Source organism: Stegostoma tigrinum, chromosome 9 (assembly GCF_030684315.1).
Source record: "Stegostoma tigrinum isolate sSteTig4 chromosome 9, sSteTig4.hap1, whole genome shotgun sequence".
Lineage (NCBI taxonomy): Eukaryota > Metazoa > Chordata > Chondrichthyes > Orectolobiformes > Stegostomatidae > Stegostoma > Stegostoma tigrinum.
Genome location: NC_081362.1, coordinates 39128924 through 39149132, shown reverse-complemented (window position 1 = coordinate 39149132; position 20209 = coordinate 39128924). Strand labels below are relative to the sequence as shown.

Genomic DNA, 20209 nt, shown 5'->3' with positions numbered 1-20209 from the left:
TCCAAGTTCTTTAAGGACCGCAACTTCCCCCCCACGGTGATTGAGAACGCCCTTGACCGCGTCTCCCGCATTTCCCGCGACACATCCCTCACACCCCGCCCCCGCCACAACCGCCCCAAGAGGATCCCCCTCGTTCTCACACACCACCCTACCAACCTCCGGATACAACGCATTATCCTCCGACACTTCCGCCATTTACAATCCGACCCCACCACCCAAGACATTTTTCCATCCCCACCCCTGTCTGCTTTCCGGAGAGACCACTCTCTCCGTGACTCCCTTGTTCGCTCCACACTGCCCTCCAACCCCACCACACCCGGCACCTTCCCCTGCAACCGCAGGAAATGCTACACTTGTCCCCACACCTCCTCCCTCACCCCCATCCCAGGCCCCAAGATGACATTCCACATTAAGCAGAGGTTCACCTGCACATCTGCCAATGTGGTATACTGCATCCACTGTACCCGGTGCGGCTTTCTCTACATTGGGGAAACCAAGCGGAGGCTTGGGGACCGCTTTGCAGAACACCTCCGCTCAGTTCGCAACAAACAACTGCACCTCCCAGTCGCAAACCATTTCCACTCCCCCTCCCATTCTCTTGATGACATGTCCATCATGGGCCTCCTGCACTGCCACAATGATGCCACCCGAAGGTTGCAGGAACAGCAACTCATATTCCGCCTGGGAACCCTGCAGCCATATGGTATCAATGTGGACTTCACCAGTTTCAAAATCTCCCCTTCCCCCACTGCATCCCTAAACCAGCCCAGTTCATCCCCTCCCCCCACTGCACCACACAACCAGCCCAGCTCTTCCCCCCCACCCACTGCATCCCAAAACCGGTCCAACCTGTCTCTGCCTCCCTAACCGGTTCTTCCTCTCACCCATCCCTTCCTCCCACCCCAAGCCGCACCCCCAGCTACCTACTAACCTCATCCCACCTCCTTGACCTGTCCGTCTTCCCTGGACTGACCTATCCCCTCCCTACCTCCCCACCTACACCCTCTCCACCTATCTTCTTTACTCTCCATCTTCGGTCCGCCTCCCCCTCTCTCCCTATTTATTCCAGTTCCCTCCCCCCATCCCCCTCTCTGATGAAGGGTCTAGGCCCGAAACGTCAGCTTTTGTGCTCCTGAGATGCTGCTTGGCCTGCTGTGTTCATCCAGCCTCACATTTTATTATCGAGAAATTCTGGCCACTGCCTTCTCCCTCCAAAGTCAACTGTTGTATAATAGTCGCTAAACTAATTCAAAAAGACTGGCACTGCTAATTTTATTAATTTACTATAATTGTTCTATACCCAGAACACAACAGACTCTTACTTTTCTATTTTGCTCTTCATGAATTTTTTTGCAAATCTATGCCGTTTGCACATCCTGCCATATAGCTGCTTAGTGTTTTCTCACCAACAAAAAAAGGTCTTGCTACTTGCTCTAAGAATCTTAGGCAGGTTCATGGTAAAGGCATACTTAATTACATGAAATGATGCAAATTAATTGAAGCAATTATACCAGACAATATATCTTAAAATTGAATAAATTAGACGTAACTAATTGTTTTTCCTATTATCTCTTTTTGGAAATATTAAGAATTTTTGAGAAACAAATTCTCAGGTAACGTGACCCCAGTGACACATTTCCTAAGTGTCATTTTTGTTCTTAAGCTCTACTTTGGACCTGAGATTAATTCTGGAGTTAAGTAACAACAACTAGTATCTACATATGACCTTAATGTAATAAAGTGTCTGAAGATGCTTCCCTAGAAGACAGAAGGACAGAATTATATTCTCGTGTATTGCTACCATTAGGTTCCGTATTGAGCACTAAATAGAATGGTAACTTACAATTCATGTTAAATTCCAGGCTATTCTCATCTACCCTCATCCAGGTCAGGTACTGTGGACTGTTGCATCATATATGGGCAAGGGTACAGTCTCATCAGCAGCAAGTATACTTTTGTAATGAAAATATTTCAGTTTAGTAATAATTAGATAAAAAATGACACAAATTGTTAACATAATACCAACTCGGTGTAACATTTTTACCATCTGACTGAAGGGGCCAAGCTAACATAACTGTATTGACATGAATGCCTTTGTTCTACTTTCTAAAGTCCGTAAAACTGTGGCCAGCTCCAATTCACAAGCTCTATCGCTGAAACAGAAAGTGAAATATAAGCATTGTGTGCTAGATGTGCTAATTAAACTGTTTATGATGTATCTTTGTCTTTTCTATTTTTCTGAGTGGAGATCATAAATGTTGAAGGCTACTTTAAGTGTGGTCCTACAAATACTTTAATTTAGTAGGCATACAGTAGAATAACATTTTACTTGTTAATCCCTGACATTTGCTTTTAACAAAAGTTGTTTCAGTTTTGCCCTACAACAGGAGAAAGATCCAACCTACAAGATTGTGTTGATGTGATTTTCAGACATTACGAACACAATCTGTATTTGAGATATCTTCTAAATTCCTGTCAGCTTAAAACATTAATTTGACTAAATGGTGTTTAAGGGCCATATTCAATCCATCTAATAATCAATTCTGCAATACACATTGAAAAACTTCAATCTATTCGTAGCAAAATAATATTCAATTAAATTACTAGTGCAATAATATTTGGATTATGGTGATCATTTTAAGTCCTCTATCATCAGCAGTTTATTCCTGAATGTGCAAAAACACAGTGAATAATAAATATTTGTGAAATATTGGCTACTTCAAGCAAGTTATGAAATAGAAACAAAATACACAGCCAAGTTTGTTAGCATCTGAAAAAGACAATCTGCTTCTTTTCAGGCACTGCTGGCTGGGCTTGCTGTTTATTTCCAGCATTTTCAGGTTCTACTTCGGATTCCAGCATTTATCATTTCTCTGTTTTCCTTAAATAAATTATTCACTTCTTGATAAATCATTTTAAAAAAACCTGTAAATGATTTAAAAATTCCACATGGCAACACTGCACACGTATATATTCTGTTCATTAGCTTAGATTACAATTATCAAGCAATTAGCATTCAAAGTAGACATTGGTTCATTATAAATAGATTAATTGGCTGTGCACAACTGTTCTTACACAAGTAGCCAGGCCTGCTGTCAGACCTACTTTCTGTAAAGGTTTCTCTCCCACACAATGTGAAAAACGTTTGAAGAGATCCACAAATCCAATGTTCAAAAATTTAAACTGCTCTCTGGTAAAATATGTTTTGACAAAAATGGGCTAGGAATATGGAAAAAGCAAGTTATTATTTAGATCCTTGAGCCTGCTCTGCCACTCAGTTAAATAATGCTTAATCTGTATCTTTAACTTCACATACCTACTTTGATCCTTTTATACTCTTGCATAAATAAAAAAGAACTGGCAATCTCAATTTTGAAAGTTCAGTTGAGCTACGTTCAACAACTGTTTGCAGGAGGCATTACCAGATCTCCATTAACCTTTGAAGAATTGTAGAAGTGTTTCCTGACATCACCCCTAAACTTCCAGTTCTAATTTTAAGGTTATGATTTTTCTTTTCCCTACTCCACTGTCAAAAGAAATAGTTTGTCTCTATTCCGCCCAACAACTGTCTGTTTCTAGTCCATTTGCACTCAGTGTACCATGCATTAGTCCATACTGGCCCGAAGGAACCTCTACCATATGTTAGGGAGAGTTATCAATTTGACTGGCTGCTCATGCACAAAATGCGCAATCAGGATGCAGCTAAAATTGAAGTGGTTATCTGAGACAAACAGGTCAGCAGACAAAAGAAGATAAGGAGGGAGGACAGACTTTGTTTGAACTAGCTCAATGCATCAATTGCTCATTGATTTGCCGTCTGCTGTCATGGCACAGAAATTGCTTGAAATGATTAAAAATAGAAAATGCTGGAAATATTCATCATGGCAAGCAGAATTTTTCACGTTTAGGGACTCTTAAAACCTTAATGCTGCTCTGGTTGAGTTCAATGTTTCACAGGACAGTCTTGCAAAGTTTGCCTAATGGTTGCTCTGTAAAATTTCCTGACTGAGATATTGATTGAGAGACAGATCACTGTAAACTGAGAACAAATTCCGCAGATCTACACCCTACATGAATTGGAGGAAAAGAAATCGAATGGGATTCTTTGTCTTTGCTGCAGTTCTCTCAATTTTAGCAATCAGTAGAGAGTGAGCATCTCCTTTAGTGCAGTGACAGATGTTTTTCACTAAATTCCTGTGCTGTTGTCGTTCACTCTTTAAATGGGCCACTGGTTCATTAAAATAATACAGAACAATTTGATATAACTGCACTTAACTATAATGCAAGGAAAAGTTTCACCATTTCCTAGAAGATTCTTTAATTTTCTTTAAAATATATTTAGAACTTTCAATTAATCAATTGCACCACAAGGATCAATTGAGTGTAAAGAGCCAAAGTTTATTGTGGCAAAGTGATGGTGATGCCTTATGTTAGTTAGACCCACTCTTAACTAATTAATAGTGATGATAATCACCCTGACAACTGCTGAAAGGTTTGTACAAAATGGTGCAAATGGTGCAAGTTATTATGGTACAAAACATTTGTCCTCACCTGAAATTGCTGCAGCATTCGGTCAGAAATAATGACGGATTATTCTTGTTCTTACATTGAGAATACTTTTGAGTTAATATATGCATCATTATATGACATAAAGATGCTTTAAAAACTTCCCACTTCACCAGAGAGGTTGCAGTGTGACGAGCAGAAGGTAACATGAATTCTAGTTATGTCCCACATTCAGATGATTTTGGTAGCTGTTGAGATAATCAGAAACAACACGATGAGCCTTATGTGCTAACTGAATCAGTCCAGCAGAGGGCGAACTTCCCCTGCTACATATTGGCCAGTACAGTCATCACTACTGGTTGTGTGGTACTGACGGCCCAGATGGCCATGGACCTGAAATGTTAACTCTGTTTCACTGTACATGCTGCTAGAGATGCATTATCTGTTTCTTTTTAGGTTAGAAATTTTTACTTTGCTTCTTTATGACGGGTGTATAACAAACCAGTATGGCAGTCAGGATAGATAGATCACAAGTGTTCTGCCAGTCCTATTGAGCTGAATCTGCTCAGTAAGTGAAATTGGTATTACGTTCATTATGCAAGCTGGTATCTGCAGTGCATCACAGTTTCAAGCCATTGTGACACTCTGCTTGCCAATTCACCACAGCATGTGCTGTACAGACGGCAATTGATTTATTTTTACAATGTTCTTACTCATTACTAGTATGCGAAAATAATATGATTTACATCTGATATATTAACACCTTAGTCCTTGTTAAACAATCACCCACGCACACTTCCCAAATTGGCTTTTCTAAAACATTCTTCAAGCTCTCAACCAAAGTATGAACCAGCTAATCCTGCAGCCCAGGCAGTGGCTGACTCTGTAATTGTTAAAGATCTCCATTGCTTGCCGGCACAGTCCTACTGACCAGCCGGTTGTGGTTCTGCTGCTGACCTCATTGGATACTTGCGAGTGGGTTTGCCCCCTAATTCCTGTAGACCTAGTTTTTAAGCATTTGGATGCCACAGAGCTCAACGGTTAGCACTGCTGCCTGACAGTGTCAGGGACCTGGGTTTGATTCAGCCTCAGGCGACTGTCTGTGTGGAGTTTCCATGTTGTACCCATGTCTGCGTAGCTTTCCTCCAGGTGATCTGGTTTCCTCCCACAGTCCAAAGGTATGCAGATTAGATGGATCAGCCAAGCTAAGTTAGCCAGAGTGTACAGAGATGTGCAGGCTAGGTGGATTAGCCATAGTAAATGTAAGGTTGCAGAAATAAAGTAGGGGGGGTGGGTCTAGGTGGGATGCTGTTCAGAGAGGTGGTGTGGACTTGATGGGCCAAATGGCCTGTTTCCACACTGTAAGGAATTCTATGACTCTGCTTCCCACTAACGCGATAGCATGAAAATTTGACTCTTTTAAAAAAAAATCCTAGTTCCTCCATCGTTTCCTATGTTTCTGAAAGCTAGTTAAATAACAAAACCTGAATGTGAGATTAAAATGTCCTTGAAGTCTTCTATGTATTTATACTCAGAAATGCAATGTGAGATATCTTAGTGAGGGATGTTTCAATATTTGAAGATGTCAGTGTCTCTTATACAGAATGAAATGTGAAGTCCAAACTCCGTATTTATTTTCTCAAGTGATACATCCCTCACAAGTAATTGAGTTGCTATTTAGCAGAGTTCTTCTTTGTCCTGTCCTGAGTGTACACACCACCATTTGTAAGTTCCCCTCCAAGACAGAGATCATCCTGACTTGGAAATATATTGCTTCAGTGTCGCTGAATCATAATCTTTTAACCCCCTTCCTAATGGTGTACCTACACTAAATGGGCTTAGGGGCCGCTCACCACCACTTTCTCAAGGGTAATAATGAATGTACAAGAAATGCTGGTCCAGCCAGCGACATTTTATCACATAAATGAAGAAAAAATGTACTTAAGCTTTAGTCATGTTCCAAATAAAAACTAACTTTACTCATTTACTTCAAAAGCCGCTTTCTTTTTCACATCCATCGTCTTGTGACTTTTGACACGAGAAACAGAGGCAAATAATAACCCCAAAGCCCTGGGTTTTGAAGTGAGAGATAAGGAAATTTTAACGAACCATGCCTCATCACAAAGCACAAGAGTAATCTTCCTGGCAGTAGTGTAAGTTGGGTTACCTAATAATCAGAAAGGTTCATATGTATACTCCACTGCAATGGGGAAGATAAAAGACAGTTTGACACTCATTTCTGGAAGTCTATCAGACTCAGGATGCCTGTGGCAGTAATCTTCCTGTCCATGTTTAAATCCTTTCCCAGGAAGGTATGAATGGGCCAGCTCTGTAGGGAGCTGCCCACAAGTTACTCCCCCTAAAGTGGCATGAAGTACATGAAGTACAGTGACCCAATCTTGCAAGACCGTTCCCTCTCTCTCCAATTTAAGCAACATCTCTCTCATGTCCTTTTGATAAATTGTCACTGAATACTTTTCACTGACATTTCATGTGCAGAACAATGCCAACAATTCCAAACGTACCAAATATTTTCCTGTGAGTTGCTCATGACAAAATACATCTGACTGCTTGGTGAGTGACTCTTAGCCAGGTTGGTGTAAGGTCTCAACAATTAACTTTGGTATATGTGAATTCGGGAGAGCAAAATTGGCCAGGATTTTCCTGATCACTGTGGACAACCCATGCTCAAAGTGCTGGTGTTTATTTTAGTAGTCGTCTAGTAGTACAGAATTTGAGGATAACTGAGAACAGTCACATTTTATTGAAGATTTTTATTTTACAGTCATCAAGACAATTTGCAAGAAAAAACAAAGCAAAGGAAACTATTTAAAATGTATGAGAAGAGCCTGCGGATTGGTTAGCAAGTGAACTCTGATTAGTTGAGGAATTCTCTTGAATGTGCCCACTCAATACTGACTGACAAGCTTAAAACAAGGTAGTTTGACTCTGGTCAAGACACGCTATAGCAAATAAACAGGAGAGTGACTGTCACCTATTTTATTTGAAATAGGCACAGTATGTGTACATGTTCTTTCTGTATGCAATGAACAGGACACTGGCTGCCACGCCACATTGTCAGTCATGATATGGCAAAATTGCATAATGCACTGGAAGCTTCATATATTAATACATAAGACTCTTTTTGTGCAGACAGAAAGACCATGAACACAAAACTGCATGTGCTTTAATGCAAAATAGAGCACAGCAGTTTGCTGTATCATTTCTCAGGTCTGTGCCTTGAACAATCAGAGTCCACCTCCCTGCCTTTTTAAAATATAAACAGTACTTGGTGGTTAACAGTCAGTCATTGTTGAATGGTGCTATTCTCCACAGCAATACTTCTACTAAACAGAGTCTACTTACTGATCAATCAGAACATTCCTCTCCTCTCAAAAAGTCTTTTTCTCTTACTTGGATATTTCTTGTAAATTGTCCTGATTTAAGGGGAAGACAAAAAACTTCAATAAAATGTTGTTAGTTTTATTGTTAGGTAAAGGCAGAATCAAGCTCAGCAATAGTTCCCCATGAGTGAAAACCCTTCCATCATTACTGTCAAGGTTCACACATGCAAGTAATGACTTCTTAAGTGAGGTGTTTGAAGCTAACTGCTCATCATGTAGTGCAGCAGGAGGTCAATGTCTTCCAGTGAGATACAGCAGGAAGAAAACTGGGGAGAAGAAACATTGTTTCCCAGTATCTTATTTGATTATTAATAGTAGAATCACAGCATTACTGATTCTAACACTAATAAATGCCCTATTAAGGCATAATACTTCTTTCAATGTAAGCACATCATACAAAACCACAGGTTAAAGCCACATTTAGAAACAGGACTATGTAGAACCAAGTGAAATTTTGGTTGCTATTGCGTTGTCTTATCACAGTATTCCACATGTACCCATCAACGAAAAAAAAAGTGCTTACAGCCTCATGTCCTTCCATTGTCAAAATACATTGTGCTTTTTGCAACTTCACATTATTACAGGACATGAAAAAATGTAATTATAGAAAATGAAAATGTCAATGAGGGTGTCTGGTTGATTCATAAACATTTCACTGGAGCAGAATTGCTGTCTCCCGAAAGAAAAATAAAAACAGTTAAGCCACCATAAACCTTTAAACAGGATTCTCAGTAGAGAATTCTCTATTCCAAACTAATGTTTTAGTTTTAGTCCCTTCTTTTTTTAACAATTAGAGGTAACAGCATTGCTCCATCCTTTCTAGAGCTTCAAATACAAGCGTTTTCTCAAACCACTTGTCTATTTCTCCTTTTCCACTTATGAAAGAGGTTAAGCCTAGTCTACACAATCAGTATTTGTCTGTTCTTTTAAAACATCAGGCAAAAAGCTAACACATTCAAGAAAAGGAAATGGTGTTTGTTCATCTCCTGTTATCTTTACAGCATTACAAGTAACGTGAATTATCCTTTGATACCGAATAGTAAAAGCCTTAAACTAGGCTCAACCTCTGAATACTTTGGGTCATTTGGGGCCTCTTGCATTGGCCAGGAAAGGATCACTTATTTTTACATATAATGAATAAAAAAAGACTTTCTAGAGTTGTTGTCAATAGTTGTTATAGTCTTGTAGAAGTCAATCTTTTCATTCCTCTTCGTTGAGCCAGATTTGATGCCATTACAGGTTCTAATCTTGGTGCCTGAGGTGCGCGGTTTAAAGCGAAGTATGTGGCAGCCATTGCACCCTGCAATAAGATTTAAAACAAAATCTATGAAGCGGATATTACAAGCTACATCCCAACTGCTTAACTACTGGGCATAGTTTAATTCTCTCTCATCTCTTTTCTCTTATTTGGATTCAAACTTTCCTGTACCACACCCGCGTGACTGGGTATGAGAGGCTAGACAAGGAGTGTTCGCAGCTATTGGACCTTAGAGGGCAACACAACAAAAACAAATCACAAGTGAGCATTGCTAGATAGTGAATGTTGGTTAGGAGTTGGATCAGTAATTAATGTATCCTTAGGTGTGTGGGATTTTAATATACGGTGTAATTAAGGGAAAATATACAGTTGGAGTGTTTTCTTTTATTCGTTCATGGGATGTGGATGTCACTGGCTAGGCCAGCGTTTGATGCCTGGTCCTAATTTGAATCAACCATGTTGTTATGAGTCTGGGGTCACATGTAGGTCAGACCAGATAAAGATGGCTGATTTCCTTTTTGAAAGGGCATCAATTAACCAGATGAGTCATCTTAATTATGAACAACAGAGTCACCGATTAGACCACCTTTTTAAAAATTGAATTCAAGTTTCATCTTTTGCCACGGTGAGATCTGAACCCAATGCCCTCACAATACCAACCTAAGGTCTGGAATACTAATCCTGTGACTTTATTGCCATGCCACAATCTTCCCCTGTTTAGTAGAATTGTTTTTGACTGCATTCAAAGGAGAAAATTTAACAACAAAAATTGTAAAGCTCAACATAATGTTTCAAAGTTGATTCAAATTGGCCTTTGAGCTACTACAAAAGAAATACAGCAAATTGGAAGTGGGCAGCATTTACCCCGTGTCTGCTGCATATTTCAACAAAATACTCCAGCAATATATTATGTATACAGTGGACAGAGAAGGGATAAATGATACCCAAATCAGAAGGGAGGAAATTACCAGTGAGATGGACAGCCAATGATTAGTCTTGTTGGTTAATTTCCGATTGTCTACCACAACTTTGGTCAGGCTGCCTGAGGAAAATCCAGCTTCATAGTTCCAAAATTGAACATGGATTGCATTTTTATTTGCTAGGAAACTACTTTAGTTACTGAGGTTAAGTATAAAAGCAATCGATATTTATATAATGATTCCTGGATTTTCCACTGGGGAAATTGTAGGGCCAAGGAAGGATGTGTCTCTTTATTTTTATTGGTGTGGTATTATTATTACTGCATCCTAATTATTTGCAAAAAATTCCCACATTTTGTTAGTTTTTGCTGTGTTCCACTATTGTCAATCTAAAAGGCTAGATTCATCAAAAGAGTCACCAACTGATATAAAATAAAGAACTGCGGATGTTAGAATTCTGACACAAAAATAGAAATTGCTGCAGGAACTCGCCAGGTCTGACAGCTTCTGTGGAGAGAAAACAGAGTCAATATTTTGAGTCCAGTTACCCTTCTACAGAACAGTTCAGAAAAAGGGTCACTGAACTTGAAATAGTAACTCTGCTTTCACTGTCAGAACTGCTGAGTTTTTCCAGCAACTTTTGTTTTTGTTCACCAATGGATATATTTCCTTGACTTTTTTTCTTACCAAAAATGGCCTAATCATCTTTCTAAGTCCGAACTAGGACTTCAGCATCTTGAAAGAAATCACATAGTATAGATACTTTCTAGTCAACTTGTATCAAAGATGTTATTACATTTTTGTCTGGGCAAGATGAGACTAGGTGTCCTACCTCAGAGGTAGGGACACTACCATTGTGCCACAGGCCCCTAAATCACAGACTATATGAAAATTAAAGGGATTTGTTCCTCCTTTGGCTGTCAACAACCAATATAGGTAGGAAATTAGCTTTTAGGAAGTTTTGACTGAAACCAGAGGATGGTATGTTAAAAGGAAAACAAGTTTTAGTTTGTGGTGATATTGTATTTCTCTGTCAAGGTTTTGAGAGGGATTCAGCACAATATCATTCTTTTAAAACATGAAACCACGATCATCCACAATTCACTTATGCAATGTTTCATGTACAGATGAGCATTACAGTTGTCCCTTGATAGCATGATATGACACTCATTGCATTGTCTATTTAGATAGATTGAGAAATAACTTAGCTCAAATTTCTGGTGGCACCAAGAAAAGCAGCTTTCCCATATTCTTTAGCCTTAACCTACAGCAACACTGGCTATGACTAATAAATTCCTCTGTTACTTGCCAACCCTCACTACACAGCCACACACACTGTCATTCCCTCAAATGTGGCTGCCAGGAGGTGAAACTAACTCATCCCCCCTCCCACACTGCATCTCAAAACTAGCCCAGCTCATTCCCTCCCCCCACTGCATCACAAAGCCAGCCCAACTCGTCCCCACCTCCCTAACCTGTTCTTCCTCTCACCTATCCTCTCCTCCCACCTCAAGCTGCACCTCCATTTCCCACCCCACCAACTTCATCCCACCTCCTTGACCTGTCCGGACTGACCTATCCCCTCCCCACCTCCCCACCTATACTCTCCTCTCCACCTATCTTCTCCTCTATCCATCTTTAGTCCGCCTCCCCTTCTCTCCCTATTTATTTCAGAATCCTCTCCCCATCCTCTCTGATGAAGCGTCTAGGCCCAAAATGTCAGCTTTTGTGGTCCTGAGATGCTGCTTGGCCTGCTGTGTTCATCCAGCTACACACTTGGTTATCTTGGATTCTCCAGCATCTGCAGTTCCCATTATCTCTACCAATATTGCTTTGTTTACCCAAGAGCTGTTAATCTGTGTAGAAAACTGCATTTCCTGTGATTCCAGGAAAATACTTTCACTTGTTGCAGGGAGTTTTTAATCATGATCTTTTACCTCGACTGTAATTTTACTTTGATGACAGTAGTCAAATATACCAATCATTTGCAATGTACTAAAATATAGTGATTGCACTGAACTCCCTTACTCACTGGTTTTGTTGACCACTCCAGCAATCGAAAATGGAAAAGTTGAGATGAACTGGACAATTCCAACAGGATAAAACATTGAGAAGTTCCACACAGTCAGTGGACAGAAAATTATGGGAGTGGGGTCAGTGCTGTTCACCCAATCAGAAGGAAAGTCAACGGTGAGAGCATGAGGTAATGTTGCTTGTTTCCACCATGTTATGGCTGAGAGGAAAGTTTCTTTCTGGTCCAGTATCATCAATCCTGGCAGCTCCATCGCTCCCTTGACTCAACAAGCTCAACTGACCCTTAATTATTGATTTCCATATATTGGGTGGGCTACCAGTTTCAGTGCCCAACAGCCACTGTCTATTAGAGGGTCAGCTCAAGGATAGATGGGAATATGTACTTGCACTGGTTGTATTACATATCCCCTGCTGAAACAGGGGCATGTAGTATCCCACCCTACATATTCCAACTCTTTCCAACTGCTTTATCTCAATAATCACTTTTCCTTCTGGATGATTTTGCCACATTAAACCTTTTGCTCACAAACAGTAAAATGATTGTCCTACTGCCTATTTTGTGCAAGTGCAAATTGAACATAAATACAACTTTTAATATTGTTGAGGTCAGATTGTCAAGATAAACTTATTTCACAATGTGCTCAAGCCGTTGAGATGCCAACACACTGCTGCTCATAAGCCTGGCATGATGTTTAGTATCTATCATACCTATATGGTGTCTCAATTCTCTGATTTCTGCCACATCACGAGGAGAAGATGCTGAGATGTAGGTTGGAAGCAATTCAGAGTTCAAATTGGAGAGTTCCTTCAGCCTGTTTACAGAGTATAGCAAGAGGCTACAAATGGGATCTTCCATTCATTGCAGTGATAATCATGAGAACTGTATAGACCTCTATTTGGTGTTCTTTGAGATAAGTTGCTAATGGTCCTAAAAGAATCGTTTATTCCTGAGTATGAGCACCTGTCTCTGGCTATGCAGCAGGGACTTCAGAATAGTGAGTATTGAAGGTAAGAAGTAAAAGCCATGCCTATGTGAAAACAAATTGACAGGAACTTACCTTGACTAAATGGGCATCATGTCTGCTGAGCTGATTCTGTGATAGAAAATCCCGATTCACTACCCAGGGATGTCGAAGGACCTGTGCAGCTGTGTGCCTTTGATGAGGATCTACGTGCAGCAGTTTAGATACCATGTCCTGCAGAAGAAATTTAAATATATTAGATAAGCAACAACTTCTTTCCCCTTTGACGTGGTGTAAATTTTATCTGATTTAATTCCTGTGAAAAATGTTGAGATCTTTTGCTACATTAAAGGATTGAGCCGTTCTGAAATTATATAAAATAAAATTCAAAACAGATATACAGATTAAATCTACATAACTTCACTGCCAGTTATTTTGGTAATTGCACCAAGCCAATTTAAAAGAATTTGTGCCCCTGTAGTAGCTTCCATATTGCCAGTGCATCCGAAAACTATTTAGAGGCAACAAATTACTTTATAAGTATGCAGCAACAGAAACTTACATCATCTGGAATTTTTTATAATGCGAAATGTTCCAAAGTATTGATAGACTCAATACCTAAATCTGACACCAAATCTCATGAAAGGATTTAAGTACTGATAATTAAAAGTTTGGTCAAAGATGTAGTTTTGAAAGAGACTTTGAAGTAAGGGGAGAAAGGTAGAAAATTTGAAGGAGGAAATTTGACAGAAGAGATTTACCAGGATGCCGCCTGGGCTGGAGGATCTGTGCTATGAGGAATAATGGATAGGCAGAGATTAATATTATTGTTCAGGTTAAATAAAGCAGGGTTGTGGATATTAATTGTCTTTGAGCATATTTACATAATTTTGGGAGCTCTTGTGGCACAGTGGTAAAGTCCCTACTTCTGAGTCAGGAGACCCAGGTTCAAGTCCCACTTGCTGTAGAGGTGTACAATAACACTTCTGAACAAGTTGACATAGAAATATCTATAAATAATGCTCTACCTGAGTGTTATTGGATTAGAGTTGTAAGACTAACCAAGCCAATAAACTCTCTTTACAAAAAAATGTATGTGTCTTAGTTTCTAACTCACCAACTAGTTTTAATTCTTTTAACATCTTTGTCAGTTTCGGTACTGCACTGAAGCGGCAATTGAGGTAATGGGAAAAAATTTCTACAGCGATCATCATGTTTAGTGCCATCAATTTGGAGGGAGATCTGTGGAAACCTCCCAAAATGGTTGTCTTAGGCCAAAGCTATGTTGACTAATCAGAAGTATCACTGTCAAACTTCCACCCTTCGCTCTTGAGTTTCAAATGAGGTCTAAAGCCACAATTTCTGTCCCAGAACATCCTCCCACCTGGCGATAAAGCCTTCTCTATGATCTTAGTGCACCATATGATGTGGCATTGATCTCTGGTTTGTGCTGAGTGTTTTATTTCAGTTTGTATAGGGGCTGCAATAGTATTCAATTAATCTTAACTTCCACTTAGGTTACTGTCTGCTGATTTCTGCTGGAAAGTAAATGGATTTAATTGTTGCATGTGACCAAAATTGAGTTCAAGACAAATGTCATTATGGATGGGAAATCAATACTAGGCTTGTTAGTGGTATCTACATGCTGTGAATCTGTGACATAACAGGCATGAAATTTTTTTTTTCTAACGATGCTTCTCAAGCCAATCTTCCTAACAGGTATTTAGTTGCAGCTAGTTTCATATATTTTTGATGGATGCAAATAATAAATGTTGTGCTCCAGCTAGAGATGTTGAGAAACTACAAGGATTATTAAAAGTATTTTAAGCAGAAAAACATTGGCTCTTGCGGAATCCTTGGAAATTTGTCAAATATGTTTGGGAAACGCTATGTAAGGAATATTCTGAAAACATTTTGTCTTTGAATGTTGCATTGATAATTCTTCCTTGTAATATAACATTCACTGAGCAAAAGGTATAAGGGAAAGAAAGATTTAAGCATTAACTTAACTGTCATGAAACAAATGTTAGAAAACAAAAGGAAATCTTCCAGATCAAATGGACTGATACAAGTTATCAAGTATCTGACAGTTTTACAAAACAACCACTGAGGTCCTAGAGGAGATGCATCTTGTAGTGTCAAGTAGAATGTTATCATGTCAATAGATGTCAGGTGTGTCTTCTTTTTACAGTTCAAAAGATGATATTTTTATTATAAGATTGTAGCTACAAGGTTCATGGCATAAATCAAAATAATTTTATGAAACCATAGTCAAAGAGCTTGAATATTTATAACTATATTAATTTGAATGGCCAATTATATTAAAGATATTCAGGATGCAATGAACACAGCTACTTATTTTCTAAACTGAACATTTTAACTCAAATTTCCTCCACAGCCACTTGACTTACAGCCCAAAATTAACATCAGATATTTAGCAACTTAGCCTCAATACTGCTTTGAAGATTTTCATAATAGTTGTAATTTCTTGGCATTTCTGCTTACATCTGGCAAGGTTTTCTCCTTCAGTCACCTCATGGTAGACTCCTAGTTCAGGAACAGGCCTAGTGAGCATCTTAAATGAGCCAACTCAAATCAGCACCTTCCTGGTTCTAGTGTTCTCTTTCTCTTCTTGGCTTGAGGTTTGTTGGCTTAGTTTCCTTTCTCTCATTTTTCTGTCAATTTTCTTTCTTTCAGACAATGGCTACTTATGATTCTGCCTTTCACTTGTCCTCTAGACACATTTTTTAATTTCAACATTTGCCTCTTGACCACTCCCTTTGGGTTCCCACCACTAAACGTTTTACAATTTAATCTCGCCTGCCCTAGATATTAATTAAGAGCGAGGAATATCTTCTCTCAGAGGATCCTTCATCTCTACCACAGATGGCAGAATATATTGGGATAGAGTAGGGTAGACAGCAGAGAGGACTTAAGATCACAGTCAGATCAATCTTGACCATCTAAGTGATACAGTAGGCTTGAGGAATAGAATTCCATCTCCTGCTCCTATTTATCATTTTCTTGTGGTTCATTGACCTTACCTTTAACCCCCTTCTCAAACTTTCCATTTTACTTGCTCAAAACCTATTACATTTCTAACTCTACCCAGTTCTAGACAGTGACTAGAAAAGTTGATGAGGGTCGAGCTGTGGACGTGGTGTATATGGACTTCAGTAAGGCATTTGATAAGGTTCCCCATGGTAGGCTCATTCAGAAGGTCAGGAGGAATGGGATACAGGGGAACTTAGCTGTCTGGATACAGAATTGGCTGGCCAACAGAAGACAGCGAGTGGTAGTAGAAGGAAAATATTCTGCCTGGAAGTCAGTGGTGAGTGGTGTTCCACAGGGCTCTGTCCTTGGGCCTCTACTGTTTGTAATTTTTATTAATGACTTGGATGAGGGGATTGAAGGATGGGTCAGCAAGTTTGCAGACGACACAAAGGTTGGAGGTGTCGTTGACAGTATAGAGGGCTGTTGCAGGCTGCAGCGGGACATTGACAGGATGCAGAGATGGGCTGAGAGGTGGCAGATGGAGTTCAACCTGGATAAATGTGAGGTGATGCATTTTGGAAGTTTTGAATTTGAAAGCTGAGTATAGGATTAAGGATAGGATTCTTGACAGTGTGGAGGAGCAGAGGGATCTTGGTGTGTGAATACATAGATCCCTTAAAATGGCCACCCAAGTGGACAGGGTTGTTAAGAGAGCATATGGTGTTTTGGCTTTCATTAACAGGGGGATTGAGTTTAAGAGTCGTGAGATCTTGTTGCAGCTCTATAAAACTTTGGTTAGACCGCACTTGGAATACTGCGTCCAGTTCTGGTCGCCCTATTATAGGAAAGATGTGGATGCTTTGGACAGGGTTCAGAGGAGGTTTACCAGTATGTTGCCTGGACTGGAGGGCTTATCTTATGAAGAGAGGTTGACTGAGCTCGGACTCTTTTCATTGGAGAAAAGGAGGAGGAGAGGGAACCTAATTGAGGTATACAAGATAATGAGAGGCATAGATAGAGTTGATAGCCAGAGACTATTTCCCAGGGCAGAAATGGCTAACACGAGGGGTCATAGTTTTAAGCTGGTTGGAGGAAAGTATAGAGGGGATGTCAGAGGCGGGTTCTTTACACAGAGAGTTGTGAGAGCATGGAATGCATTGCTCGCAGCAGTTGTGGAAGCAAGGTCATTGGGGTCATTTAAGAGACTGCTGGACATGCATATGGTCACAGAAATCTGAGGGTGCATACATGAGGATCAATGATTGGCACAACATTGTGGGCTGAAGGGCCTGTTCTGTGCTGTACTGTTCTATGTTCTATGTTCTATGTTCTGACAATAAAGCCATTGAGCTGATCATTGTAACTTTGTTTCTTTCTCCATAGATACTGCCAGACCAATTCAGTAGTTCAAGTGCTTTCAGGTTTTATTTCAAATTTACAGAATTTTCCTTTTCAGTAGGCTGCGTCTATTCTTTATGGACCAGGGAAAGCAGAGGTGTTGAAAACTGAGGGATACAATATAAAAAGGTCAGGAAGTAATAGAGGGTGTTGTGGATCTGAAACTTACTGCTTAGGAAGGTTGGCAGAAGCAGAAACCTCCAGTGCAGTTAAAACATTTAAATGTGCCTTTATATGTTATAACCTGCAGAGCTTGGACCAAATGCTAGAGAGTTAAATTAAACTGGATAGCTCTTTGTGGCTAGCCAAGAAGTTGGTTGAATGATTTCCTGTGCTACAAATTTCTACAATTCTAAATTATAATTGTTCCATTTCTGTATCAGAGATAGATTGGCATTCACTAACAATTGTCAGTCTATTAAAATGATTGTTACAGGATTAATTATTGGACAACATTCTGCAGTTAATTTAATGAACAACTGATGTACAACATCATGAAAATCACACGGGATTAAACTCTTTTGTGACGTTATCAGGCCACGATTAATGATGACTGATCAGCAACTTTCACTAGTACATAATTCACAGGATACCTCTTGCTTTTTACACTTTCTGTCTAATTTACGCACTAGTAACATCGTGCATCATACAAGGTAACTTTTTGTCCAGCAATGTTTCCCACAGTATTTGAAAAATAGAGCTCAGTGATTTATCTGTTTGCCTACATTAGTGACACTCACCTTGGCAGCATCAGAAATTGTATCCCAGTTTCCTCCGCTGAGGGCATATTTCCCACTTCCAATGCGTGCCAAGATTTCTTCAGGAGTATCTTCAGGCCCATTAGCAAATGGTGTGAATCTAATAGGGATGGACAAAGTTCATTCCAACCTTTGGATTTCATTCACGTTTTTATTTTATGGACACTGCTTAAAAAACTCAAAACATTGCCTGACAATGTTTATTGTCAATCCCATATTTTGAAAGTTACACTTGGTTTGATATGGCTATGTTATAAACAGATGTTATCACAGCTTCTATGTCATTGATAGGGGGTTGACATGCAGCAGATGACTCAGGAAAAACACACACAGTTTGGTTAAAAGTTCAGGTCTACTGTTTTCACTGAGTCAAGCATCAAAGCAATGTACTCACAATTTTCTAAGAAGCATCATACTCCCCAAAACATGCAAAGTCTTACAGATACAATTGAGAAGGGATGAGGCAAGGAAATTAACATGGGGTCTCTGTAGAACGATGGTGAGTTGAAAGGGGTACAACATCTGTTAAAGGATGGGATTTTGATGGGGTACAGTGTCCGGGGAGTTGAATGGTTTTTCAGCACCCTCAAGTACAAATGAGCTAGTTTCTGGAAGCCATTGAGTGAACTGGGGGGTTCCTTGCGGCAAGGGAAGCCTAAGGCGTCCTTTTGTCATGAGGTGAGTTTCTTCTTGCCCACAGGAAACCTAAGTTCATTTATTTAAATTTATCTGCTGGGCATTTTCAAACCGTGATCCAGCCCCCAGAAACTCTACACTGATGAGGAAACTGTCATTGCTAATTCATGCAGGCTTTTGTAGAATTTTGTAGATTTGGTGTTGAAGCCCTCATTGGATCCAATCCACAGATTTGAAGAGAAGCACACAAACTTCTTACTGGATCCTACCAATCTCCTTGAAAGAACAAGTTAAAATTGGAGCAGAGAAGAAAAGCAGCAGAGTTTGAGGAGAAAGTGACGGGCCTCATTTTACCTGATGCCTTTCTTGGTTTCTCTGAAGCAGGAAGTTAAATTTAAAACCAACCCATTGTGACATAAATCACACAGAAAATCATTTTTTTCTGGAAACATGAATCAATTTTTATTTGCTTTCAATCAGGAGCATTCTTAGTCCCTGCATTCAGGGAAAACATAGAGAGCTATGGCTCATTGCTTCTTTTTCCTTTTTGTGCTGCACATTCACTTGTGAGGTTTTTGCCTGGACCAGAGAGGGTTACGTGTCGTGATGGTAATCAGTATGCCCTCTACTGTCATTTCACTATGTCACCTCTATCCTCCCCATTTGTCATTTTCAAATCTCAAATTTTTGGAAATTAACGATTCACAATTGTCTGATTTCTCTGCTGAACTATTTCTCCCTCCTCCCTTCTCCACAAGACATCAATTCATGCAGGGATATTATTCAAATCCCCAAATAAATGCCTTGCTGAACCATGAGACTCTCATTTTGTGGTACCATCTCAGACTGATGATGAACTCCCTGCTCCAAATCTAAGCAGTAAGCTAAGTAAAAAGCCTGGCATGCTGTTACACTTCTCTCCTGATAAGCTACCTCTCATTTCAACACTAAGATTAGGCTTCCAACAGGCCTGTCTAAGATATAAAGAGTTCTAAAATACTGGAAGCAATATGCAGTTTAAGACACCTCAACTGATTCAAAAATTTTTGTCAGCAATGGAAGTATTAGAATGCTTTTCAACGCTCATTTGTCCATTAAACAGTCTACCAGAGACCTAAATTAAGTACTGTTTTTATTGAAATAGCAGTCATGAAGATAGGTTAAGGGCACATAGAAATTGAGAGGACACAATGAGTGGAGAGGAAGAAAAAAGCATTGAGCAGCTCAAGTAATGTGAAATACCAATAGGATGGGATAGAAGGAGTACTGAACAAGTTTGGGTCGGGGTAATGGTGGCTTGACTAAGCTGCAAGTGTTCATAGAAAATGAGGTAGAAATG

The 20209-nt window shown here is 39.7% G+C and overlaps 1 protein-coding gene across 4 annotated transcripts in view; it reads right to left on the bottom strand.

Moving 5' to 3' along the window:
- Positions 1–1214: 1214 nt before the first annotated feature.
- The window catches only part of LOC125454879 (ribosomal protein S6 kinase alpha-2), a 427165-nt gene continuing 408170 nt past the window's right edge, over positions 1215–20209 (bottom strand). For 3 of the 4 annotated variants that reach the window (XR_009446145.1, XR_009446144.1, XR_007248111.2), the window contains 4 exons: positions 18217–18334; positions 13181–13318; positions 4552–9210; positions 1215–1952 (listed from right to left, as the gene is read on the bottom strand). Coding sequence is in view for 1 of the 4 variants with exons in the window: in XM_059648491.1 (XP_059504474.1) it covers positions 9085–9210; positions 13181–13318; positions 18217–18334 (382 nt within the window). In the remaining 3 variants the exon portion in view is untranslated. Of the gene's footprint in view, positions 1953–3180; positions 9211–13180; positions 13319–18216; positions 18335–20209 lie in introns of those variants that run through there. The other variant, XM_059648491.1, reaches the window with a different exon arrangement.